Source organism: Phalaenopsis equestris, unplaced genomic scaffold (assembly GCF_001263595.1).
Source record: "Phalaenopsis equestris unplaced genomic scaffold, ASM126359v1 Scaffold000540, whole genome shotgun sequence".
Taxonomy (NCBI): domain Eukaryota; kingdom Viridiplantae; phylum Streptophyta; class Magnoliopsida; order Asparagales; family Orchidaceae; genus Phalaenopsis; species Phalaenopsis equestris.
Window position 1 is genome coordinate 2,129,751 of NW_018164980.1, and position 14,751 is coordinate 2,144,501.

The 14,751-nt window shown below is 37.0% G+C and overlaps 2 protein-coding genes across 2 annotated transcripts in view; both read left to right on the forward strand.

Moving 5' to 3' along the window:
- The window catches only part of LOC110028936 (methylcrotonoyl-CoA carboxylase beta chain, mitochondrial), an 11,715-nt gene extending 9,269 nt beyond the window's left edge, over positions 1-2,446 (forward strand). The window contains exons 6-10 of the mRNA XM_020731008.1: positions 63-227; positions 361-435; positions 1,072-1,203; positions 1,808-1,864; positions 2,011-2,446. Of these exons, the coding sequence (XP_020586667.1) occupies positions 63-227; positions 361-435; positions 1,072-1,203; positions 1,808-1,864; positions 2,011-2,214 (633 nt within the window). The 3' untranslated portion in view covers positions 2,215-2,446. The remainder of the gene's footprint in view (positions 1-62; positions 228-360; positions 436-1,071; positions 1,204-1,807; positions 1,865-2,010) is intronic.
- Positions 2,447-11,792: 9,346 nt separating this feature from the next.
- On the forward strand, positions 11,793-14,551 carry LOC110028948 (uncharacterized TPR repeat-containing protein At2g32450-like). The gene has a single exon (XM_020731026.1). It carries the CDS (start codon positions 11,930-11,932, stop codon positions 14,378-14,380), a length of 2,451 nt encoding a protein of 816 aa, XP_020586685.1. The 5' UTR covers positions 11,793-11,929; the 3' UTR covers positions 14,381-14,551.
- The last annotated feature ends 200 nt before the right edge of the window (positions 14,552-14,751 follow it).

A 14,751-nucleotide genomic window follows, 5' to 3' on the forward strand; every position in this document is an offset into this window, starting at 1 on the left:
GTAGGGAAATTAGCTTCTTCTGATTGTATAAGCTATTGCTCTTATACTTCTTGCTTTGTCAGACACTTGTAACAGGTTTTGCTAAAATTTATGGCCAGTCTGTGGGAATCATAGGAAACAATGGAATATTATTCATTGAATCTGCTTTAAAAGGATCACATTTCATTGAGCTATGTGCACAGCGCAACATTCCTCTTATATTTCTTCAGAATATAACAGGATTTATGGTATGCTTTTGGTGCAATCACAAATATTCCCAAAAATTCATTTCAGCCACTAACTATAAATTTAATTTTTTTTGGTTTCTCTTTGCTGCACTTTTTGAACGAGTCATTTAGGAATATTTGTGGTGATTTGTAGGTTGGTTCCAAATCAGAGGCGGGGGGCATTGCTAAAGCAGGAGCTAAAATGGTTATGGCCGTCTCTTGTTCTAAGGTTATGCTTTGTCCCTTTCTTTCTTTTAGCTGATGTTAGTCATTTCAAATTTCTTTTGATAGATGCTTTCTAGAATTTCTTGAGTCCATTAGTTCGATTTTCTAGAATTTCTCTAGTCCATTAGTCTGATTTTTTAACAAACAGCTTAGATTTCAGTCCTTAAGTTCTACTGTCCTTAGCTTAGTTAGGTAAGAATCTTGTAAATTGTACTAGATTACATTGTTCACCGATGATAAAACAAATTTGTTTTGGATAACTTTCTATCTACATTATGTTTCGTGTTGCCACCACAGTTCTATTTGGGGAACTATTTACTAACTATTTTCTATAAACTTTGGTAATGGGAAGCTGCTTTTTACAATTAAGTATGTTAGTGTGCTGGCTGTAAAAAAAAATTGTTGTTGTGATTTTTTGAGAAAAAAAAAATCTATAATTCCCATGCAGCTATCTAAGAAGTTGTTCTCCCAAACACAGCTTTATAACTGTCTTTATAAAAAATTGCAGCCGCCCGAAACAGACTCTAAAATGCTATGACTTTATGCATTGATTACTAATTCACCATTCACTGTTGTGTTTGTCTGTATTTACATCTCAATATCTGCTCGCTTGGCCCCCCGGCTTTTAAACATTTTGCAGGTTCCAAAGATAACTATTATAGTTGGTGGAAGTTTTGGTGCTGGAAATTATGGAATGTGTGGACGTGCTTATAGTCCTGATTTCTTGTTTCTCTGGCCCACTGCCAAAATATCTGTTATGGGTGGTGCTCAGGTATCAACTTTATAAAGCCAATTTTGCCATAAACTACTACTATGCTTTAAAGTATTTTAAAATATCTGATTTATTGAATGTCGATGGCTCGTTTTCAGCTCATGCTACTTGTACTTTTTAAGTGTGTTAATTTGCAATTTGAAAAATTCGTTATCTTTTTTGTTCAAAATTGTTTGTTATATCTTGAATTTGGTGCTTTGAAGGTCAAGTTACTTTATTTGTGCCAAGCTGATTTTTTTGAGATCATGCATTTGTTTTTTTGGAAGATTTATATACACACCGCTCAATTCCTACATATTTACACATGCAACAACTAAACTTCAATTTTTACATACATATCACCTTCCCTATGCATGAAACCGGTTCATTTCACTTTTTAAAAGTTAAAAAATGGTGACATTTTATATGTGAGATGGAAGATTTGGATGATATAAATGTAAAAATCAATTTTTTTTGTCTTTTATATGTAAATTCATATGAATTGAGTGGCACGACATTTAAAAAAATATTTTACACTATTATTTTATCGCTTGGTTAACTTTTTTAATCATTATTACAATTGAAGCACAACCTTGTGCACTGCCTTAATTTCTCTCCTCTTTAGGCTGCTGGCGTTCTTGCACAGATAGAAAAAAGCAACAAGAAAAAGCAAGGAATCAAGGTAGCCTATGTTCTTCATCCTCTCATATAATGAGATATTCAGATATGGGACTAAATCTAAAGCTTCACATTGGCTATAACTCTCCTTCACGATTTAACATCACATTTTTCTTATATTTTGATTTAATTTGGTTTTGTTTTATATAGTGGAGCGAAGAGGAGGAGGAGAAATTCAAAGCTGCGGTCGTGCAAGCATATGATAGAGAAGGAAGCCCTTATTACTCGACGTCGAGGCTTTGGGATGATGGCATCATTGATCCAGCTGATACCAGGAAGGTTTTGGGTCTGTGCCTGTCTGCTTCCATTAAGCCTGTTGCAGAAGAAACCAAGTTTGGTGTCTTCAGAATGTGATATATAAAAATAACAATTTGGATGAATAAGATTTTAGAAATAGCTGTTGCTATGAATTCTGTTGCTCCAAATTTCAAGTTTTCCAAAGCAAATGTTTTTGATATGAAGACTGAACCTTTCTTTTGTGATAATGAATGCAATGTGTTCAAATTTGCAATTTGCAAAAGAACAATGTATTTTTAGTACCATTTCTGTGCAATATGGTCTCAAGTTTTGCTTGAACTGTTTATGGGGCATGCCCTGAGGTTGATTCATTGCTAACTGTTTGGGACTTGGCTGAATCTCTTCATGGAAGTTTTGATCTAAGTAAATGGTTTTGTTGCTTGATTAAATTTTAATTTATTTTTCAATTTTATGTGTATTTTGTTAAATGCTGGATTTGTTATTTTCCTTGGGAAAAGTACATACATAGCACCCAATTCTTATGAATTTACCCATCTCACACCTAATTTTTCATTTTTACACATAACATTTGACATATGGATGAAAGACGGATTTGATTATTAAAATGTAATAATGAGTGTTACTTTTCTTATGATGTTTGTAATTATGACAATTTAGTTGCAAGATATGTAAATATGAAAGTGTTGGATAATATATATAGAAAAGCCCCTATTTTTTTTTATTAGAAGCATTAACATATATACCATGTAATTCTAATGTATTTGCATGTTTGATACCCATACTTTAATATTTTACATTCATAATACTTGAATTCTTAACATCACATCGAAAACATCACTTGATTAGTTTTATCTATCTTAATTGTTTAGTATTTTTATCTAAGTAATTTATTATTGATCTTCATAAAATAGTGTTGTTTTAAGTGTTGTTAATTCTAATTGGACACTAGAGTTGGGAGGCTTTAAATTTTGAGAAATTTACATACACAACCACACAATTCATATATATTTATATATCTACCACTTAAAATTGATATTTATATTTATAACATTTTGTTGTCACTAATTTATGGGAAGAAATTTTGATTTAACTAATCATTGCATCATTAGTATCATTTAAATTTTTAGTATTTTGTTCATAGGGCTGTCAAAACGGCTTGTTGTTCGCGAACAACTCGTGTTCGGCTCGTTAATAAGCTCGTGTTGAACGAGCCGAACATGAACAACACGAAACAAATATTTGTTCGTTCGTGTTCGGCTCGTTTTGACTCGAAGTATTACTAATCAATATATATTTATTTTTTTATTAGTAGTATTTTTAAAAAAATTAATTGACTACAAGACTATAAAGATTTATGATTAATTAAAAGTATTAATTAAGAAAATAGAATACAAATTATTAAATTAGGTTCAAATGATATTTTAAATCTTGCCCCAACCTTTAATATCTTATGACTACGTGATTAGGATTGTCAAAAAGTGTGTTCGTGAACGGCTCGTGTTCTGCTCGCTAAGCAAAGGAGCCGAACACGAACACACTTCATAAAATAGTATTTTTATTGAACACTAATAATAATAATAAAATTTTTATTAATGCAATAGAGATAATTCCATTAATTATATGTTTATTGGGGCCCTTATTCACATTAAAAATAAAAAATATTATTATTATTATTAGACTTTAGATAATTTAAATCTTCAACTAATCTAATTAATAGTTATAAAATAAATATATACTATTGCATAAAGCACCGTACTTGTGAATTCTCTCTTCGTTTACTGATTGTCGTCTTTAAATCAAAATCTTAACTATTCAATAACAATAATGGATGATGATTCTAATAAATTAATGAAATTACATTTTGGTTATTTTTGTCCTTGTGTGCAAAAGAGAGTGACTGTCCCTCTCACTTTTCTCTCCCTCTCTTCTCCTTCATCCTACCTTCTCTCCCTACTCTCTCTTCTTTTTCTCACATCTCACATTATTCTCTCTCTATCCCCATCCTCTCTTACTCTCTTTATTCTACTCTCTCTCCCTGTTTGGGGCCCTTAGTCATACCGCCAAAGAGACAACAATCAGACATTTGATTGAAGGAAAATGAAATGATTTACCTTAATAAATTAGCCGAACACGAGCAGAGCCTAAGTAATATTTTACTTTAATTTGTAATTAATGAGATTTTTTTGTCTTTATTTTGGAAGTTGAGCCCCAGTGGCAAAAATAGAAATTAATTATGGGTCCATGCTTCCGTATTATGAATTGAAAAGAAAATTCTCAATTAATTATTTCCCAATATGGTCAATAAAACTCATAAATTTATCTTGTGCTACCAATGTTTTGTGTTGCATCATTTATTATTTTATGCGATTCAGGCAGACATTGATTGTACCATTTGATCTATACGGAGTATATAAACTCATTTCAATAAAGGCTTAGTAATTTTGGGAATTGACATAAATACCCCTTTCTTTATTCATTTATATATGATCATTTTATGCAAAGGTGGATGTAAATATATTGATTTAGAGTAGGAAATTTGCAAAAAAAGAAAAATTAAAAAGGTGGAGGCTTGGGGCTAGGGGTGTAAACGAACCGAATACGAACGAACAAAGCTTGTGTTCGTGTTCGGTTCGTTTAAAATTTAGTTTGTTTGAAATAAACTCGTGTTTGTTTCTTAACGAACGAGCCGAACACGAACCGAACGCGAGCTGTTCGCGAACGACGAGCCAGTTTGACATCCCTAATATTAATATATAAAAATAATATTATATATTAATTATATAACTTATATTATATAAATATACAATATCTATATTAGTATATTACTACTATAGTATATTAATATATTATTATTATTATTTTATTATATATTATAATTTATAAAATTTAATGTTTTAAAATATAATAAATTTTTTATATATAATTATTTTATATTATTTTATATTTCAAACAATAACGATTCGAACACGAACGAACGCATCACTGTTCGTGTTTCGTTCGTTTAACTAACCGAACGAAAAAAATTTGTTCGCCTTTGTCTCGTCTACTTATCGAACGAATCGAACATGAACTCATTGACAACCAAACACGAACTGTTTGCGAACAACGAGCTTTTTGACAGTCTTACTTATAATATTGGCCGTTTCATTAAACTATTATAAAGCAGCAAATGGGATGAGGCTTCACTTCTTGAAGTGCATCCCGCTTCATTTCCGCCATCTTGTTCATCCCATTTTCTAGTCTACCATATCAAAACCAGCACCTTTGCCGCCCCCCGCTGCTACCCCCCGCTGCCGCCCGCCACCTCAGGTTGCCTCCATAGCCGCCTCTTTCGACCGTGGCTTCATGCAAATATTAATATATAATATATATTATTAATTTAAATAATAATATAATAGTCAATAGTTCATAATAATAGTGAATATCTATTAATATTTAAATTATTTAAACAATTTTATAATAGGGGCGCTTCGTTTAAATATCTAATTAAAAATTAATATACTTATATGGCCCTTTAGATAATTTGGCTTTTATATGACACTTAAACTTTATTATTTATGCTCATAAATGAAATCATCAAATCTTTCATATCACATAAAGAAATATTAGAATACATTAAGGAATTAAAAGGTATGAATCTTCCTAATATTCAACTATTAATGAAGTAATTATTAAATGAGCTGACCGCCAATTTTATTTAATTATTCTTTATCAAATTATAAAACAATGGGTGACTTTGAAATTGTGAAATAATTATTAATATTGCTCTGTCAAAATGGCTCGTTGTTCGCGAACAGCTCGTGTTCGGCTTGTTAAGAAGCTCGTGTTCAGGTTCGTTCGCTAAGTTAACAAGCTGAACACGAATAAAGATTTGGTCGTTCGTGTTCGACTCGTTTTGACTCGAAATACTACTCACCAAAGAAATATATATATATATATTGATGAATAGTATTTAAAAAAGAATTAATTGAGTACAAAGCTACAAAGAATTATAATCAATTAAAAATATTAATTAAGAAAATAGAATAAAATTATTAAATTAGCTTCAAATAATGTTTTAAAATAAAAAATAAAAAAATAATTTTTAAATCTTGCCACAACCCTTAACATCTATAGCTACATGATGAGGGTTGTCAAAAAGACTCTTTGTTTGTGAACAACTCGTGTTCGGCTTGCTAAGCAAATGAGCTGAAAACGAACACCCTTTTTAGCTCGAAATATAAATGAGCCGAACACGAGCTGAGCTTGGGCTCGCTCTTGTTTGGCTCATTTACACCCCTAGATAAAACAAATAGAAAATTTTAAAAAAGTGGAATTAGAAATATATATACTCGAAATACTACTCATCAAAGAAATATATATATATATATTGATGAATAGTATTTAAAAAAGAATTAATTGAGTACAAAGCTACAAAGAATTATAATCAATTAAAAATATTAATTAAGAAAATAGAATAAAATTATTAAATTAGCTTCAAATAATGTTTTAAAATAAAAACTCCAACCCTTAACATCTATGGCTACATGATTAGGGTTGTCAAAACGACTCTTTGTTTGTGAATAGCTCGTGTTCGGCCCGCTCTAAGCAAACGAGTTGAACACGAGCACCCTTTTCGAGCTCGAGAACACGAGCTGAGCTTAGGCTCGCTCGTGTTGAGCTTAGGCTCGCTCGTGTTCGGCTCATTTACACCCCTAGATAAAACAAATGGAAAATTTTAAAAAAATGGAATTAGAAAAACAACTGAGAATCTTAAATTTATAAATTAAAATGTTTTTTTAATAAATATTTTTGGTTAATTTGTAGGGGTCAGTTTAATTTAAATTTGAGCTATTAATGTAAGTGAATATGAGACTAATCGGACAGTGAAAGCACCTCCGAACCGTTTAATTAAAGATATGGCAGCAGCACATGGACTGACGTGGCCTTATCTTCAAGCTTGATAATGATTTATAGTCTAATTAAAATTAATTTTGTAATTTAATTTGATTATGACTAATAATTTCATGTTGGAGTATTCACGATGGTCGATAGATGGTGGTCGATAGATAGTGATAGGCAACAACAATGAAGGTGGCGATCAGACAATGATGATCATGCATAATGGTGATCAGGAGATGATGATCCAACATAGCATTGATCAGGAGATGAGGATCAGACAATGGCGATGACGTATCATAGCAATAGTAATTGTCGGGCGCCAATGGTCCATGATAGTGGATGTCGGAAGATGATGATTTAGCGATGATGATAGTGCTTCAATGATAGCAACCTAATGCCAGCCCAAAGATAATGGTCTAAAAGTAGCAGTGGTAGCTCAATATCGGTTATATGACAATGATCTTATGGGGCAAAACGAGATAAAAGTGATCTTGTTGTGAATACGGAAACCGGTCCACTATTCAAATTGACAGTTTAACATGTTTGATAGCAAATTAGATTTGATACTCGAAATTAATTGCTCTTAATTCTTGCCTTAAAATCTTATACAACTTCCCTTGCATGAATCCCACCATCTATGATTTGCTGCATAAAAAATGAAATAATTAATGAGCTTCATTAATTATTTGATTATTTTTTAATTGGCCTAATAACATGATGAAATTAATAAATAGACATGCTACAACTCCCCTTGTAATCTCTCTCGGGCGTTGGTTTTATAGGGAAAGGAATCACATGCTACGACTTTCTCCTTTGGTGTTGGCTCGGTGCCCTGCCTAAGAGAAGAAAGAAATCGCAAGCTGCTGCCTTTTTGTTTCTTCCTCTGTGCGGCTTGAGGGTAGAGAGAGAAGGGAGGAGAGAGAGAGAGAGGAAGGTAGAGAGAGAGAGCTCTTTCTTGTAATCGTCGAGACGATGAACATGTGTAATCCTAAAGCTAATAAAATCATCTGCAACTCTGTGGACGTAGAAAATTTGTCGAACCATGTCAATCTGTGTGTTCCACTGTGTTTTCTCTTTTGTGCATTTCTTGTTCCAAATTTTTGTTTTATTGCCGTTGTTTTTCACAACAACTGGTATCAGAACTATGGATTCAGATCTAAGGAAGAACGATAATCGAAGATAAAGTAATGACATTAGGAATCGAGAAGTTTAATGACACAGATTTTGGTTACTGGAGGATGCAGATAGATGAATACCTCTATAGGAAAAAACTTCCTCTTCATTATTGGGAAAACGACCGGAGATGATGGATGAGGCTGATTGAAATCTATTGGATCGACAAGTTCTGGGGGTTATTTGATTAACTCTGTCGAGATCAGTTGACCATAACGTCATCAAGGAAATCACTACTGCAGATCTCATGGTGACTTTATCGGGTATGTATAGAAAGTCATTGGTGAATAAAAACAAGTATATGGTGAAAAAGTTATTCAACTTGAAAATGGTGGAATGTGTGTCTGTTGCTCAACATCTGAATGATTTCAATACCATCACAAATCATGTCCTCTGTCGAAATTGATTTTGACGATGAGAAACATGCGCTGATATTGTTGGCTTCATTGTCAAATAGCAGGAAAGCCATGAGGATGACAATTAGCAATTCTGTAGGTAAATCAAAACTGAAATATGATTATATTCGTGATTTGATTTTGACCGAGAAGGTGCGTAGGAAAGATTCTGGTGAGACCTCGGGTTTGATTTTGATACTGAATATTGATTCTAGAGGGAGATCACATGACAAGAACTCAAATAGAGGAAGATCAAAATCAAAACACGGAGGCAAGAATAAATCAAAGCCTGGTCAGCAGGCAACCTCTTGAAATTGTGGCAAAGCTGGCCACATAAAAAGGAACTGTAAAAATCTGAAGAAGACAGAAGATGATAACGCTAATGTTGTAACTAAAGAAGCGCATGATGCACTATTGCTGACAGTTCACAGCTCTGTTGATGACTAGATACTAGATTTAGGGGCTTCTTTCCATACATCTTCCAACCGAGAGTTAATGTGGAATTATGTTGCAGATGACTTTGGGAAGGTATATATGACTCTTGGAAAAGCTCTGAACATGGTAGGGATGAGAGACGTTGATATTGCACTCCCTAACAAGAGCAAATGAACTTTGTAAAATGTCAGACACATTCATAAGTTGAGGAAAAACCTCATTTATGTGAGACAACTCAATGAGGGTGGTCATTCGGCAGTGTTCTTAGATAACACTTAGAAGGTTATCAAAAGAGTATTAGTGCTAGCTCGGGGTAATAAAACCAACACACTATATATGACTATATGTTTACTCAACACTGTTGATACTACAGTTGTAGAGAACACTGCAGATATGAGACATTGCAAGTTTGGACACATGAGTCAAAGGGGCACAAAAGAACGTCAGTTCAAAGATAAGCTACTAGAGCTGAAGTCAGTTGATCTCAGTATGTGTGAGAGTTGCATTACAGGAAAGCAGAAGAATGCCAGTTTCTTGAAAAGTGACAGGGCTCCAAAGACAGAAAAATTGGATCTTGTACACACATATGTGTGAGGACCTTCTCCAGCGACATCTCTTGGAGGCTCTCATTACTATGCCACATTCATTGATGACCACAATAGAAAGGTAAGGTTTGTTGATCTATCACATGTCACAGCGTAGGGAAATCAGACATGAGAGTCCACCAATGAAGAAGACATTGCACAACAAGTGGATATACCGGGAGAAGACTGAGCTTGATGACAGTAAGAGATACAAGGATGGACTTTTTTAAAAGGGCTTTCAGCGGAGGCAGGATATTGCCTATACAGTGGAAGTTGTAATAAGATACAGGAGTAACCCAAGAAAGAGCTTGGAGGTACAAGACTATGTTGACACTGATATGTCGACTAAGGGTGTTACTCTTGAGAAACTGAAGTTGTGCTTGACTTCAATTGGTCTTCTGACGTGAAGAAAATGAGCTTTGAGTTGTAGAGGTGGAGGATATCACATTTGAAGAAAACGATAATGTAACCAGTGGATGATGCAACTAGTGTACCTGTCTTCAAGTGGGAGATTTGTTGCTAAAATGGAAACCGGTCCACTGTTCAAATTGACAGTTTCTCAAGTTTGGCAGCAAATTGGATTGGATACTCGAAATGAATTGCTAAATTAATTGCTCTTAATTCCTTCCCTAAAATCTTTTACAACTTTCCTTTCATGAATCCAACCATTTATGATTTGCTGCAGAAGAGTACAAAAAATAAATAATGAGCTTCATTAATTATTTGGTTAATTTCTTAGTGGGCCTAATAGCATGTGAAATTAATAAATAGGCATGCCCCTTGTAATCTCTCTCGGGCGTTGGTTTTACAGGGAAATGAATCACATTCTACAGCTTCCTCCATTGGTGTTGGTTCGATGCTCTGTCTAAGGGAAGAAAGAAATCGCAAGCTGTTCTCTTTTTGTTACTTCGTTAGTGCGGCTTGCAGGTAGAGAGAGAAGGGAGGAGAGAGAGAGAGCTCTTTCTTGTAATCGTCGATGCGATAGATGAGTGTAATCCTCAAGCTAATTAAATCCTCTGCAACTCTGTGGACATAGGCAATTTGCTAAATCACGTAAATTTGTGTGCTCCATTGTGTTTTCTGTTTTGTGTATTTTTTGTTTCAATTTATTGCTTTATTGTCATGGTTTTTTCACAAAAGGTTCGACATGAAGGATGTGCTCAGATGATAGCATCCTAATATTGGCATCAACTAGTCATCAGTTGGGTGATGGTCATCCTGACAACTTTAGTTTAACATGGTGATGGTGGCCTAATAATGGTCATGTGTTGGTGGCCTGGTGACAACGACAACTCAGTGACTACAGTCTAACATAGTGGTGATGGTCTGGCGTTAGGAGTTTGAAACGACAATGGTGGCTCGATGTTGGTTGTGTGAAGATGGAAGGGGGTTGGGTGGCCAGGTAGTAATGGTCCAAAAGGGCAACGATGGTGGCGGAGAAGCAGTGATCCAGTTGTAGCGGCGACCCAACAATGACGATCCATGAGCATTGAAACTCAAGAATCTTCTCCCTTCAGCCTTCTCCTTTTGTTCTCAATCCCCCCTCTTGAAGAGAGTGGTGGTCTAATTCTAGACTTTTAAGCATGTTAGTAGACGAGCTTTACAACCCGACAAGATATCTTAATAGATCAAATCATCAAGTATGTAAGGTAACGTTCGATGCAAGGGTAGAGCAGCCATCATAATGTCTACTTTTTTTGAAGTATTTGGTAGAAAAATTTATCATGGGCGCACACAAATTACTAATTTTTTTAAATTACATAAGTAAAATATATACATTAAATTTTATTATTTACATGAAGAAATTATAAATTTAAAAAAATAATTATATTCTAGACATGACTTGATCCTGCCCCCATGATAAGGAACGATTATTGCGTGCGGAGAACACACGCAGAGTTGCGTGCGCTCTCTGATCATAGCCGCGCATCGCGACTGTATGACAGTGAACTCACTGTCATCGCGGCTGTGCGTGCGCTCTCCGCACGCAGTAATTAGACCCTGTTAAGAGGAGCACAAGGCAACCTGACATGGCAACTTGACAGACTACCCTATTGATAAATACATCAAATAATAATACATTAATTACAAAAAAATTAATAATAGCAATTGTTTAAATTATTACAATTAATGTTCCTTAGAAGAGTATTTAACAAATAAATTTCCGTTACATTCTTTAATTATTCAGCAACCATTACTTTTTTTTTCCTTTTTTTGGCCTTATCATCGCCCGCCGCCCGCTAACTGGAAAGCGACATGGCAGAAGGGTGAAAAGGGCAGCGCTTTGCCACAGAGGCAAAAGAGGTAACGGACAAGCGGCGGCGGCGGTCGGCGGTGACAGAGATGTCCTCTTCGGCAGCGAGAAATCTGCGGGCCGAGAAGGTCCGACGCATCTTCGAGAGATTCGACTCCAATACTGACGGTGGATTGAATCGCGAAGAGATGGCGGCGCTTGTGGTGGCCGTAAATCCTCGCGTGAAATTCTCCGAAGAACAGATCTCCGCCATCCTCGACGAGGTTTTCCGCACCTACTCCGAGTTCATCGATCAACCCGCCGGCCTCACTCTCCATGGCCTCCTCCGCACCTACGACGACGGCGCAGGAGATGTCGACCGTGATTTCGATGCCCTATCACTCTCTCTCCCTCATTCCCCTTCCCCATCCTCTCCCTCCGCGGCTTCGGTGGCCGCCACAGTTCACGCCGCCGCCGCAGATGACCCATCCACCTCCTCCATCGTCGACACCTCTTTTCCTCCAAAGCGATCGTCCGCCGCCCCCTGGGTTTCTTCTTCACCTAATCACGGCATCGCCTTCGATTCCACCTGGCCACTTCTCGATGACCTAGAAATGCTCATCAAGCGCCTTCGAGCCAAGCAATTTCAGAAATCCGGTACCGATAACAACAACGGCAATAACAACTTCGATTCATTTTCCGAGGCAGGATGGTCGCGGGAGATCGATCACGCTGAACGGCGGTTTCATTGGGACGAGTTTAGCGCAGACTACGCCTTATTTGTGAAGGAGCTCACCGCGCTCCGCGGCCGCGCTGATGCCACTGGACGTGACGAGGCTTTCGACGCACACATGGCCATTGGTCGATCCCTCTACGAGCACCACCTCTTCCGCGAGGCGCTCAACAGCTTCCGCCGCGCCTGCGAGCTTGTTCCCACTGACGTCCGCCCCCATTTCCGCGCGGGCACCGCGCTCTACGCCCTAGGCCGTCACGGTGAAGCGAAGGAGGAGTTTCTGCTCGCTCTCGAGGCTGCGGAGGCAAGCGGGAATCAGTGTGCGCAGCTTTTACCCCAGATCCATGTGAACCTTGGGATCTCGCTCGAAGGAGAGGGCATGGTGATGAACGCCTGCGAGCATTATCGTGAGGCTGCTATTCTCTGCCCCACTCATTTCCGTGCTCTGAAACTACTCGGAAGCGCGCTCTTTGGAGTGGGCGAGTACCGTGCCGCCGAGAAGGCTCTTGAAGAAGCTGTCTTTCTCCGTCCTGACTATGCTGATGCCCACTGTGACCTAGGCTCCGCCCTGCATGCGATGGGTGAGGACGAGCGAGCAATTCAAGAATTTCAGAAGGCGATTGATCTCAAACCCGGGCATGTAGATGCGCTGTATAACCTTGGGGGCTTGTTAATGGACGCTGGGAGGTTTGCCAGGGCGTCGGAGATGTACACTAGGGTTTTGGCTGTTCGACCTAATAGTTGGAGGGCCCAGCTTAACAAGGCTGTAGCTTTGTTGGGTGCTAGCGAAAATGAGGAGGCCAATAAAGCTCTTAAGGAGGCATTCAAGATGACCAAGAGGATGGAGGTTTATGATGCAATTGCTCATCTTAAGATGCTTCATAAGAAGAAGCACAGAAAAGGTGGTGGTGTTGTTGATGGGGAGGGGGAGTTTCTCGTGGTAGAAGCTTCAAAATTCAAGAGAATCGGGAGGAAAACAACTCTGAGGCAGGATCTTGCAAATGCTTTAGAGATCAGAGCTTTCCAGAGGCTCACTAGATTAGACCACTGTGACATTGAACAATTGAAGAAGGAAATGAGTGAGACTAATGTTCCTTTATCTTATTCTGGTACTGGTGCTCCTGTAAAATCTATCAGAAAGGCAGGGTTAGAGATGATCTTGCAAAAGCTGCTTCAATTTCTGAAGGCAGAAACTTTTCAGGGATCTGTAAAGGCAGTCAATGAGAAGATTTTATCTATCATGGATGCTTCATGCTCTGGTCGTGTGGATTTGGGAATGTTCTTTGCTGTCATTGCTCCCATTTGCTCAGGTCCAACTGATAGGAGGAAAAGGGTAGTGTTTGAGGCTCTCTTATGGCGGCAGACCAATGAGGGCAGGGGAACACTGATCAGAAGAAGTGATGCCATTGAATATATCAAGCTGTTGAGAGCTGTGTATATCCCTTCTCATGGTATTAGTGACATGATGGAGCTGCATGGAGGATCCGATCCCTCTATGATCTCCTATAGTGAGTTTCTTGAGATTTTCAATGACCAAGATTGGGGTTTTGGAATTTTAAGCACATTGGTTAAGCTTGAAACAGGTGATCGAATACGTCATGGCAAGCATACTTGCTCCATATGCCAATATCCAATCATTGGATCTAGATTCAGGGAGGCAAGACAACATTTTAGCCTTTGTAACCGTTGCTACAGTGAAGGAAAGGTGCCCTCTGCTTTCAAACAGGAAGAATATAGGTTCAAAGAATATGGGAACGAGATGGAAGCCATTAAAGATAAGTGTACATGCTTTACTCTGAATTCTAAGAGCCTTGAAACTGATCCCTAGCTTGGTTTACATCGTTATCTTCAGTGTATTTTTGCATCTGATAGTGCAAGTATGATGCTATACTAAACTAGCCAACATGTTGTATTAGCATGTTTTCTGTAAAGCAAGACTACGTTGAGGTAGATATTTTTTGGTTTGTCCAATTTTTTATTATTCATCGACAGGAATTATTTTCATTGCCATTATGATGTCTGTTATTCATGAAATTTATGTTTTAGTGACTTTCTTTTCTTCTCCAATGGTAGAACATGAAGTTTGAAAACAATCCTGGAATCTCTGCAATCTTAATTTTCACAGAACTTCATTGTATTCATGTTGAAGTACTTTCCTAGCTTTTTTCACAACACTTTCAGTATGATTATCAAGGTTAC

Coding starts and splice junctions, on each gene's coding strand:
- LOC110028948 (XM_020731026.1), top strand. CDS start 11,930: ATGTCCTCTTCGGCAGCGAGAAATCTGCGGGCCGAGAAGGTCCGACGC.